This window comes from Cryptotermes secundus, unplaced genomic scaffold (genome assembly GCF_002891405.2).
Source record: "Cryptotermes secundus unplaced genomic scaffold, Csec_1.0 scaffold7, whole genome shotgun sequence".
Lineage (NCBI taxonomy): Eukaryota > Metazoa > Arthropoda > Insecta > Blattodea > Kalotermitidae > Cryptotermes > Cryptotermes secundus.
This window is the reverse complement of record NW_019727389.1, coordinates 548,995-561,666: the sequence shown is the minus strand read 5'-3', so window position 1 is coordinate 561,666 and position 12,672 is coordinate 548,995. Positions and strand designations below refer to the sequence as shown.

The 12,672-nt window shown below is 43.0% G+C and overlaps 1 protein-coding gene across 3 annotated transcripts in view; it reads left to right on the top strand.

Annotated features, from left to right (window-relative positions):
* LOC111864611 overlaps nucleotides 1-12,672 on the top strand; it is a 629,006-nt gene that overhangs the window by 124,469 nt on the left and 491,865 nt on the right. For all 3 annotated transcript variants that reach the window (XM_023851980.2, XM_023851979.2, XM_023851978.2), the window contains exons 2-3: nucleotides 4,588-4,752; nucleotides 7,954-8,067. In XM_023851980.2, the coding sequence (XP_023707748.1) occupies nucleotides 4,588-4,752; nucleotides 7,954-8,067 (279 nt within the window). The remainder of the gene's footprint in view (nucleotides 1-4,587; nucleotides 4,753-7,953; nucleotides 8,068-12,672) is intronic.

Below are 12,672 nucleotides of genomic sequence, written 5' to 3'. Positions count from 1 at the left end.
CCTCTGCCTGTCGTGTTTTGTACGACTGCTCCTGTGTGTATTCACCGCGGGCTGAGTAAGTGTAACGAATAGCTAAACATGTTACACCGGTAATTCGTACAGTATGTGCCAGCCTGTCTTTGATGATGTGGTGCACGGTCTCCAATTAGGAGCGGAACATGGCAGCACAACATTTTCATGCGCCAGACCCTATAGGGCTACTTTATTTCACGGAAACGTAACCAGTGAATGCATACTATTAACAAGTTATGAACGACAAACTTTGTAACTATCGAACTTCTTTGTTGTTTTAGAAGCTGTGAAGTGGACTGAGCTGGCTTGATTTGCGTTCCGAGCCTTTGATGACGGTGATAAACCTTCCTGTTCCATAGCAGCAGGGCTTTTCTTTACTACCTGAATAACTTATAAAGTGCTTAACGAATATCTTGCATCATGGCGTCAGTCATTATGAACCGCCTTGTGGCTTTCTGGTTACTGAGCCACTTGCCGCGAGGAAGGGAGCACTGTCCTGCTCTCCAAGAGACTGTCATCATACAGATTTTAGAAATTCCGTAATTTGTAGTTACTCTTCGCCAAATAATAATACAGAAGGTAATAAGCGGGGCATGTACGTAATTTGAAATTGAAAATCCTGAAGGAAAGGGTCCTCTTGAGAGACCTAGGCATAGATGGGGAAATAATACTAAAATGGATGTATATAAGTTAGATTTGAGAAGGTGTCTGAAATTATTTGACTCCGGGAAAGGGACCAGTGGCACACTTTTCCGAACACGATCATGGATTTTCGGGTTTCGCGAAATGAGCGCAATTACTTGAGTAGAAGGACTCCACCCTTTGCAATTGGTCACTGCGCGGCAGTGTTGCAAGATTTCCATATCGTCTCTCTAATCTTTCTTTTCGCTTGTAAGAAAAATAGGTAAAGGTAAATTTGCCCCTGTGCTAAACTGATTAAGCACTACACGATGAAGACGTATGGGGGAGTGGATGTATAGATCCACAGGGGAATACAGAAACCATTCTCTCTATATATCTATCTATCTAGTATTTAAAATGGACGAATCATACTGAACGACAATATTTAAACACCAACATGTAACCCAAAATACATAAGCCTCAATATATACACGTATATATAAGTACAATTATATTTTAATGTAAGTTGTTGTTAATAAAATCATTTACCGGGGGGGGAATCTCTTTGTCTATGTGTCTGTCTTTCCGTCCGTCAGTCTGTCTATCTACCTACCTATCTGCATACACAGGACATCACAGACACAGATTAAACGCACACACAGGCATCCATGCCTCAAGTGGGATTCGAACCCATGATCCCAATGTTTAAGCGGGCGAAGACAGTTCATGCCTTAGACCATGCGTCCACTGTAATCGGCACAGAAACCTTTATATGTGATAATATCGGGGCTTCGGAAAATGTGGTATAATTAATAATAATGGCAATAATTATTTGGATATATTTGAGTAGCTGAGCGACTGGGGACTTCTCAAGAAGGACTCAGCTCCATGGAGTTTCTTAGTTATAACAACAACAACATTCAATTTATCTTTGTCTTAGCTTCGTGTACTGGGCTTTGATTTCTCTGGTTTCTCTTCGGAACAACAGTTCACGTTGCAGGAAATGGTTCTACGCGTTGCATGTGTTGAGGAAACCAGCAAAACTCACGTGAATGCTGACTTTGTAACAATGATTATTTGGGAATTAACGTTCCTTCGTTCAAGTACGAGTAGTTATGTGGCTCAATGATAATACACTGTAATTGTACACCCCTTGTTTTGCGTTTGCATTTGCCTTGAAGAACGTCGTTGAACCACTTCTGCAACGATTCGATGTAGTTGTGACGATAACCTTGGGGAGGGCATAGGCCGTTCTGCCTCTGTCTCACGTACGTCTGTGTTCCGAAACTGTTCTTCGTACTGTCGGAACCCAAAATTGAAAACGCCATTTATCAAAGGACGCATTTTGTACGGTGCACAAAGGAAAACAAGAATAGACAGGTGTGCTCAATACCTCCATTGACCTTGCTGTTCGCTTATTGCTGTTTGAAACTTGTGGCAAAACGTTTAAAATTTTCTTGTGAATATTATTATTAAAGGCTCAATGCCATTTTTTTTATCCTGTATAGTATACATCACTGAAACAGGTTGAAATCCCTTATTGTAATGAACTTCTTTATTTGCTTTTTTTGGGTCGCTACATCACGTCTTAACTCATACTGCGTGATGTTTATGTTGAATGGAAATCGTATTATGTACTGAATAACATTAACATTCTTCGTCATTTTTATAAGGCTCCCTTAAATTTCCAAAATCAGTTCTATTTAAATAAGTAAGTATAGACATATGGCCTATTTTCTGTGATAAAAGGAAAAACGAACAAACGAACATCAGAAGTTCTGTTATGTTGCATATTAAAATGTATTGCAAAGCTATTTATGCTACATAAATTTGAAGGCTTATGTCTACTCACAAAAAAAAAACAAAAAACAAATTCTGTGGCCTGTAGTCCGCAAGCGAACTATACCGACCAAGCGACCGCCGCATGTCGGCGAAGTTCGTGCCAACATTAGCAGATCCCACAACCGATAATATCGGGTTTCTAGACCAGAGCCGCTACTTTTCCATTCAAATAGCTTCTCAATTATCCTCACGAGGCTGAGTGGACCCAGTTGCAGACCCACTACTTCTCATAAAATTTGGTAGCGCCGGGTATCGAATCCGGGACCTCTGTATTTGTAGGCGGGAACTCTGACCACTAGACCACAGAGGTGGGTCTTATGTTTACTCATTACGGACTAAATGAAATCCGCTTTGCTACTTCTTGCATAGACTACCAACGCCAGATTTCAGCAAAATACATACAGAATTCTTGGAAAGGAAGGTTTTTTCCCCCATTGTGTTTTATTCTCAAAGAGAAAATTTTGTCGTCGTTTGATCGTAGTTCCGTTTTCGCCTTGATAATGGTAATATGAAGTTAATCATTACAGAACCGACTCTAGGAGTAAGACGGCTGGCTCTTGCTCTCCTGTGGCACTTGAGCTAAGACCCACCTGTTTGGAATCACAAGGCTGAGAAAGATTAAAATGAGCTGTGAATGGTTGGTCGCACATAACCACATGACGAAACGAAAGAAATTAACGTTAGCGGTAAATCCGTTGATCTTTATTCCTATTTTTATTTAAAATTAATTTTCTGGGTCGTAAATTTGTGTGTACTGAAGATATAAGGGTTCGGAAGAAAGAACTGTTGGGTGTGCTTGTCCATCTCTTAGTACGTAGAATTACGGACCTCAGTGTTGTAGACAATAATTGGCCAGTCTTCGGAGCGAATAACTTGCTGTTGGAGGCCAGTTTTCCTGTTACTTTATAACTCCTCTTCGGTAATACCAACATGACGGCAGTTCGAATTTTTATAGATTTGCAATGTTGTAGCGATATTCAGTCCAGTGTCTGGTTAAGTGACCGTACTTATAAAAGTGAACAGCTTTTATTAAGGTTTCGCTTCAAGTATAAATAAGAATACATCACTTATGTAACTCATTCCAGTTAAATGACCATAACAGATTAATTGCTGGAATATAACCTTCAAATTAAGTGGAGTGTTATGGCATGACATTAGCACCTTCAAAATTCAAACCTTTAGAATCTTAAAATGGAGAGCTTGAAGCAGAAGTGATTTTAATAATAATGCTACATTTATGCAGGATTTGAGGTTCTCACATAGGTGATTATGGATATTTTTATCTTCTAGGATATAAAGGTGTATAGGCCATTTAAAATCAACCGACGTTTCGGTGGAACAGGTTATCTTCATCTTCAGGGTCGAAGAATAAACCGAGTGATTTTTATCTTCTAGGATATAAAGGTGTATAGGCCATTTAAAATCAACCGACGTTTCGGTGGAACAGGTTATCTTCATCTTCAGGGTCGAAGAATAAACCAAGTGAGAAACCAGCATGAAGCTAACAACCAGAATTCTACTTACTGCTTGCTTCATGCTGGTTTCTTGTTTGGCTTCTTCTTCGATTCTGAAGATGAAGGCAGTTTGTTCTTCCGAAACGTGGGTTGATTTTCAGCGGACTGCACGTCTTTATATTCCAGCAGCTAGAACTCTTCATGCTATTTTCAGTCTGGATTTAGTGTTTCCAGTTTCTCGTCGCTTCAGACATGCAATTGAAAGTTATGGTTCATTCCATTCGTCGGACTGTTCGTTTGCAGGTTATGATCTGTGCGAATAATGTAAGTAGACCTGCGCTGATCACAGCGGCCGCACGGTCTCAGGCATGAATAGTCTTCGCCCGCTCAAACACTGAGATCGTGGTTTCGAATCCTACTTGAGTCATGGATGTCTATGTGCGTTTATTATATATTTGTGCTGTCCTGTGTGCAGGTAGCGGCCTTGCGACGGGCTGATCCCCCGTCCAAGGAGTCCTGCCATATGTGTAAAAGATCAAGAAATGAAAAAGCGGCCAAGTTCCAACATAGGACTGTAGAGCCATAGATAGATGGATAAGTACAAATAGATCCACGCTCAGCAGTAAACGAGGTGCTAATGAGCTGAAATTTGCTTCAGGTGCTAGTGGAATATGACGGTGTTGAGTGGCATAGACGAGAGTGGATCAGCATTTACAAGGACAGCCTCTTTCACCTGTTTCTGGTGGAACACAGTCTGGTGTGGACTGATCGTCTGGACCCGTTGTCCCCTAACAGTGGCGCCACCGTCCTCTGGCCCGCTTTGGTAAGTACCATGCCCAAATATTATACTGACACATTCAACTCCAGAAAACATACGTTTATATACGTTAATTATATTAATGCCATCCGTGTACGTGAATACTGGAGATGTATGTATGCATAAAGACCGCCTCTGTGGTCTAGTGGTCAGAGTTCCTGGCTACAGATCCAGAGGTCCCGGGTTCGATTTCCGATATCAGATTTTCCAAGAAATAGTGGGTCTGGAACGGGGTCCACTGAGCCTCGTGAGGATAATTGAGGAGCTATTTCGAGGAAATAGCGGTTCTAACGGCCGTGGGGATTCGTTTCGCTGACCACGCGACATCCTCTATCCGCAAAAGTTGGCACTATTCAGTTATTCAGTATAGAGGGGGTGGGTTTCCCCATGCACCGCGACTAATAGTCTATTGTACGTCCCCCTTTAATTTCTACTGTCGCCATACCCTACCGATACTGGTGCCCGCTATCTCCCCTTTCTGCCAGCGAGGTCGGCCCTCTACTGGCAGTGGTACCCGATAATTCTCCCCTTTCTGCCAGCGAGGTCGGCCCTCTACTGGCATTGGTACCCGTTAACTTCCCCATCTACCGGAGGCATTGGAAACTACTTGGGCGGGAAACATTTTGCCTAATTTTGCTCAGAGGTCTCCTAGAGACATGAGGATCTTTTACGTGCCGTAAATCTACGACACGGGACCCACAGCTTAAAGTCCCTCCCGGAGGACTTGTTCTCTGAATTTTTCCGCCCTTAAAATTTCCACGACCTCTGCCGGGTTTGAACCCGCGTACCTTGAGTCACGAGGTGGGAACGTTACCCTTAGACTACGGAGGCCGCAAAGATGGCACTAACTTCACCGACAAGCGGCGGTCGCTCGGTCGGTATAGTTCGCTTGCGGACTGCAGGCCACGGAGTTTTTTAGTTTTAGTTTATATATGCATAAATCTTATCTTTATCAATTTAATTCAGTTTGTTGAGTAGACTTTTGAAGTTATTGTGAGTATGGCACTGAATACACTTGCTGATCACATGAGAAGGCACCGCACTAGCTCAGACAGTATAGGGACTAGGCTACAGACTGAACGACGGGGGGAATCGGGTTCCTGCTTCCCGATCGGCTCTGTCGTCCACCCAGCTTTCTATTAAGTGAATACCTGGGACTCGTTCCCCGTGAGTAAAGCAGCCGACGCGTGAAAATGACCACACCATCTCGTGTCAAAGTTAAGAATGCATGGAGTTATACTTCACTTCCCCACACGTCTTCATAGCGTGGTTCTTTATTAAGCGCAGTGACAAGTTTACAATTACCATTACTCTTTTCATGGGACGGTATCTGTGAAAACCGTGATAATGTTTGGTAGTACCAAATAAACGATAGGCCGCGCCATAGCTCAAAGCGGTTAGTCGCTGGCTTCCAACCGCGGCGGCCCGGGTTCGAGCCCGTGTCTGGTCAAGTGGGATTTGTGGTGGAAAAAGTGGCGCTGGGGCGGATTTTCTCCGAGTACTTCGGTTTCCCCTGTCAATCTTCATTCCACCAAGTTCTCCATCGTCATATCACCCGGGGCAGGCTACCATAGGCCAATCAGTGGCCGCCGTGCCGAGTGAACTCAGTTGGACTCTACTCCCCACTAAGCGAAATAAACGATAGCATACCTGTAAGATGGTTCGGTTTGAAATGTTATTTCAGTGCTCACAGGCCCTCCTGATCGGGTTTTCTCTCATTCTTCATTTGTCAAAGCACAAACAGATTTTAAGATGGTTCAGTGTTCGAGCCTTGGAACCCTATGAATAAAATTTTATGTATGTCATGGGTATCATAAAGTGCACGCATGCGCACCCACCGCTTCTTTCTTTATTCCTCCATTCGTTTCTATATTTATTTCTTTAATTCATTTTCCATTTCTTCCTATACTGAATCGGAAGCCGGGATAGCGTAGTCGGTATAGCGACTGGCTACGGGCTGGACGACTGAGGGGTCGGTGTTCAAGTCCTAGTATGGTCAAGAATTTTCTCTTCTCCACGTCGTCCAGACCGGCTTTGGGGTCCACATTACCTCCTGTCCAATGGTTACAGGGATATTTTCCAGTTGTATAGCGGCCGGGGCATGAAGCTGACCACTCACCTCCAGCTAGTGCCAAGGTCAAAGAAAATATGGATCTATACGTCCACTTCGTCATACGCCTTCATGGCATAATGTTTAATTAGTTAAGCACAGGGCAGCTTTACCTTTACCTTACCTACATTGAATCTGATTGAACCTGTGCGCCCTCCATTGAGAGTTCGGTTCACACAACCATTTAGCACCGGGTGAAGCGCCCGTATCTTTGTACCATCCCTGAATTAGAGTTGAATATCAGATAAAAAAGAAATTAAACCAGTAAATGCCGTACCATAGTGTTCGTCCGTTTGTCTCGAACAAATCACCTGTATATTCGGTCGCTTTGAGCTCCAACCCGCTTTTCGGGAGTACCAACCGGGGCAGACAGATTCTAAACCAATTAAACGATAATCCTCTGCAGAATATGAAATTCAGTGCAGTTCCTATATACGGCCATAAGGGGTGCTATAGGGCGAGCCTCTAATTCCGGATAGAATTGTGGTCTGGAATGGCCTAATCGTGTCTGAGATGACTCTCAGCAGACCGTTACTGTTAAACAGAGTTTCCAGATGCACTTCTTGGATTTGTCATATCTCAGTTCTCTTGATGTTTGCTTGCGTGTATGAATCTATACACAGGACCACTTAACATTGAGCCTGTAGTTACTGCTGCATTGTTTAGAAATGTAAATGAGTTTTCTTTATATTTCGTTAGATGTGCACCGTATTGCAAGTCACTATACTTCATCATCCACGAACAGAAGGGCGTTGTGATCTCTTATTTCTGGTACTATAAGCACGTCATGTAATTGCTACTTTGTAGATTACCTTCGATAAGAAATATTGAACGATGTAATGTTTGCGTATTTTCACAAAAATCTGCTATTTTTGTAACGGAAACGGAATGTAGGCCCTAAACATTATGCTTTAAATCAAAACTGTCATTATTTTGCACATACACACACAGGTTTCTGTTTTCATCTTGTCTGGTGCTCCTTTCCCTGGAAGTAAGAAAGGAGGAAATCTTCGCTAATCTGGGTAGAATTTTTGTTCTGTAATGACCTGCTATAGGCCTCATTAGCTTTGTATTAAATAGCTATGTGTTGCTTGCAGTCGTTCTCGCCGCTGGTGGCTGCGGTGGACATGGCGACGAACCAGCAGCCCCTGGAGTTCCTACTGGACCGGGAGCTTGCATTCCGGGATTATTCCCGCCTGCAACCCTTCCAGGTGAGTACTCTGTTAAATGTGTTAGATGGCACAAGGATATATATTTTTGTGTTTGTATAGAGGAAACAAGAAACATTTTTGGTTATAAGTGAGCCCTGAAGATGGAAACAGCACGTTTCACCGAAAGGGTGGTTTCCGCCCACAAAATTACGCGGTATCAGCTCGAAAGAGGACAGTTTCTAATATTATGTAAGTAGTTTCAGTAATGGGTTATTATGATCAGGGTAATAAATTTTCTGGTTTGATAAGACAGGGAATATTTTACGGCATAAATGTCTGCTTTCCAAGAAAAAAGTATCATGGGATTGCTTAGTAGGACAGTAAGTCGATATAGTTAGTATTATTTGCATTGGATAGAATTTCTGACATAAGATTTTCATATGAAATTAGATAAAGTATAGTCGCGTCTTTTTTATTTATTACAGGCTTCATATTGGATTCCAGCTAACGATTATTATTATAATTAGAATTATTAGATGGGGTGGGTTTCCCCATGCACTTAGACCAGTTATTGGTCCATTGTGCGTCCCCCTTTAATTTCTACTGTCGCCATACCCTACCGGTACTGGTGCGTGCTATCAGCCCCGTTCAGCCAACGAGGTCGGCCGTCGGTACCTGATATTTCCACCATCTACCAGAGGCATTGGAAATTACTTGGGTGGGAAATTGTTGCCTAATTTTGCTCAGAGGTCTCGTAGAGGCATGAGGATCTTTTACGTGCCGTAAATCTACGACACGGGACCCACGGCATAAAGTCCCTCCCGGAGGACTTGTTCTCTGAATTTTTCCGCCCTTAAAAATTCCACGACCTCCGCCGGGTTTGAACCCGCGTACCTTGAGTCATGAGGTGGGAACGTTACCCCTAGACTTTCAGCTAACGATAATCCTAGACCTAGATATTCTTTTTATTATTCCTAATAATTCTGGAGTATCACAAAATAAAGTATTGTAATAGTTCTTAAGTTATCGTCTCCATTCTCACTACGGCCATGGCCTTGTGCCGCCATGCAATTCCATGGAGCAGAATCCCTCCTGAGAAGCTAATAGTTACTCATCAAATCAAGAAGTTCTTTGCCTATGTGGACCCCGAAGTCTCATTACCTTGACTATAAAAGCCCGACATTGGTCACTGTCCAGAGCCTGGTTAATGTAGTCCGCATCCTCACGCTTGATGTTATTCTGCCATATACTCCTAGATCTATGTAGTTAGCTCTTCGCCATCGACTCGGATCTTTTGGGGGGGAGGGATATTTCACATCTCATGCACGCTACATTCCTCTCCTTTGACTTGATCGCCCCTGTGATATTTGGTGAGGAGTAAAACTAGGGAATCTACTGATCTTATACCACCTTCATCCAGAAACAATGCAGAATTAAACACACGAGAGACGCCTCCTTAGCTTTCGTTATCAGTTAAAACAGACTTTAGTAAAAAGGTAGTGTCGTGTTACAGAAATTAACATGATATGAATTGATTATAGGCACTTGACTAATGTTACGTTTGTAGACGTTTTGAAGAGCATTATCTTCTATGATGTAATATCGTGTAGTCTCGTATAGGTTCATCACCATTTCGGAGGAGCGTAAGTTATCCCTTACCGAACTACGTGGCGTTACATACCAGAAGATAATACTGTGAGAACCTCAGATTCAGCGTAGTACGGATTGCTTTGTTCGTTTTTCTCTTCGACCGGTTTAGTTAACTGTATGAAAAAGTTATATTTTGTATATGCTTTTAGACATTCATTAGGATCCCTTTAATGGAAAATCGGACGATCGCAAGGCATCTAGCATTATAGGACGACAAACACGCCGGAATACATTCATAGCCGGACAAGGTTTCGAACCCGCGATTCTAGTCTTCGAATGCACAGAGTCCTTGTGTTTCCATAGACCGGTTGACTTCTGTGATCTGCTGTTTTATACAAGATAACACTTGTTAGGTCCAGTGACATCCGTAAAGGACTACTGATTTAAGAGGCGACAGTGGTTTGCCGCTCGAAATTGGAATCACGTGTTCGGATCCCCTTCAGGTCTAGGTTTTTCTATGTCTGTAGTTTTTGTACCAACCCTCCCCCCTTCCAAGGAGTCAGACCAAATGCCTGAAGCAGTGGCGGCGAACCTTTTCGCTACCTGGTGCCAAATTTACATCAAAAATTACCTGCCATGAAAGAGTGGTTCCAACTCTCCTCACTGCTTCAGTACTGCAGGTGTCTGTCTACTGCTGGACATTTTTAGACAGCTCTCCGATTCTTGACCGCCTCTGTGGTCTAGTGGTCAGAGTTCCTGGCTACAGATCCAGAGGTCCGGTTTTGATTTCCGGCGCTGTCAGATTTTCCAAGAAGTAGTGGGTCTAGAACGGGGTCCATTCAGCCTCGTGAAGATAAATGACGAGCTATTTCAAGGAAATAGCGGCTCCGGTCTAGAAAACCGAAATTAACGGCCGTGGGGATTCGTTGCGCTGACCACGCGACACCCTCTATCCGCTAAAGCTGGCACTAAGTGCACCGACAAGCATCGGTCGCTCAGTCGGTATAGTTCGCTTCGTGACTCAAGCCACGGAGTTTTGTTTTGTTTTGTTTTTTGTTCTCTGATTCTTATCTTGCATGTTGTTTCGACACATGCACAATCTGCATTAGTTCCATTTGGGAGACGACTTCTTAAATTTGACTTGCTGTATTTCACGTTTCGGAATAATGAACGAGGTAGTACAACTTTGTATTGCAATCCAGAAAATCGTGGTCTTCATAAACACGAATGTGAGAACTTCAAATCCTACGTAATCGTATTACCTGGTATTCGGGTTGCATATGTGAAATAAAGGAGTTGGTATGGAGACGAGCTACGAACTGGGCAGCCGGAGTTCGATTCCCGGCAGTGGTAAGGGATTTTTCTGTACTCCACAGCGTCCAGACCATCTCTGGTATCCACCCAGCCTCCTATCCAGTGGGTTCCGGGGCTTATTGCACGGGAGTAAGGCGGCCGGGGAGTGAAGCTGACCATTCATCTCCATCTTGTGCCGAGGTCAAGAATGGTGAGGCTGTGTCTCGACTCCCCCTTGCGTATTCATGGTATGGTGCTTAATTCATTATGCACAGGGACAACTTTACCTTACCTTACGTAAAGTAACAGCAAAATATATCTTACGAGAAAATAGTAATGGCAGGGTGAAATAGTGAATTATCAAGCTGATTCAGATGTTATTATGGACTAAATATACTATAATCACGAGTTCCAGCCGATATTTCAGTTGGCAACGGTGCCAGTATTTCGAAGTCATGATTTTAAAGTATTGTTTTTTAGGATTAATTTAGAAATTGAGAAGGCAGACAACGTAATCCATGAAAGCTGGTGAAGAAGAAGAGGCTAAAATCGAATGCTCAAATGAATGGCTGAAGAAATGAAAGAGCGTCAGAAAACCTGTCCAGCCCAGCTGTGTTCACAGTATATCTCGAACACAGCGGGATATTTCTAAGCCTGTCATCACAAGATCTGTAAAACGTGATCTAAGATACCTCGAGTTTCAGACGTTGCCAGTTTTAATAGAAAGAAATCAGGCAAATATAAATTTGTCAGGCGCAATTCTAAATTATTTGCTGGTCTTTAAAAAAGTGTAATTGAACGCTACATACTGTCTCCATAACCCAGTGGTTCTTAAATCACATAATGAGTGTGTATGTGATGTTATTTTGAGACAGCCACCGTTGCTTGCCTTTCGAATTTTACTCCATTTTCAGAGTTCAGATACCTAAATGCGTTTCAAAAAGGAAGTGATTCATGAAACAGGAAAGAAATGCGCGCTTATTCTGCGCTTTCAGGTAAGGTTTCTGAATACTACCATAACCCTATAGAGAAAGTATTGTAGCTATATATATATATGACTCTCCAATCATCATCGTCATCAGAGATCACCCGTGTGAAGGCGGGGTCGAATACCTTCACCGTGACCCTGCGAGTCGTAGGAGGCGACGAAAAGGGAAGTCACAAATCTGGGATAGTAAAATATGGTCGCGAGTACCAAGGGACTCGGACCCGAGAAAGACTGCGCTGGCAAGAACCAGCAGCATATACAAAAGACAGACCTGTCCTCTCGTGAGAGAGGGCGCCCCACAGAAAAAAGTCCGTAACTGTCAAACAGTAATAAATATCTGGTGGAACCAAGACTTACTGACCGACTGACCGTCAGTCGCAATGTGACTTTGACTTTGACATCGTCATCATCACCACTGCGGGTTACGTCCTTCACCATAATGACAGCCTCTCGAAATTTGTATTTATTATTTTGTTTTATGATAAGCAATAACAAACGCGAATCGGCACACAGAGATGCCATGGAGAAAGGTCATAAAAGTATCTACATATTTTATATGATTCATTGACTTGTATCAGAAATTATGAACACGGTGACGAAGCAAAATGACTGTACAGCCCTTTTTTTGGGCCTTGGCCGCTTTTCAGTTTCTGAATCCTATACACTGGCGGTAGTACTCCTTGGACGGGCGATCAGACTGTCGCAAGGCCTCTACCTCTACACAGAACAACACAAACACAGAATAAACGCACAAAATACGGACATCCAAGCCTTGAATGGGATTCGAACCCACG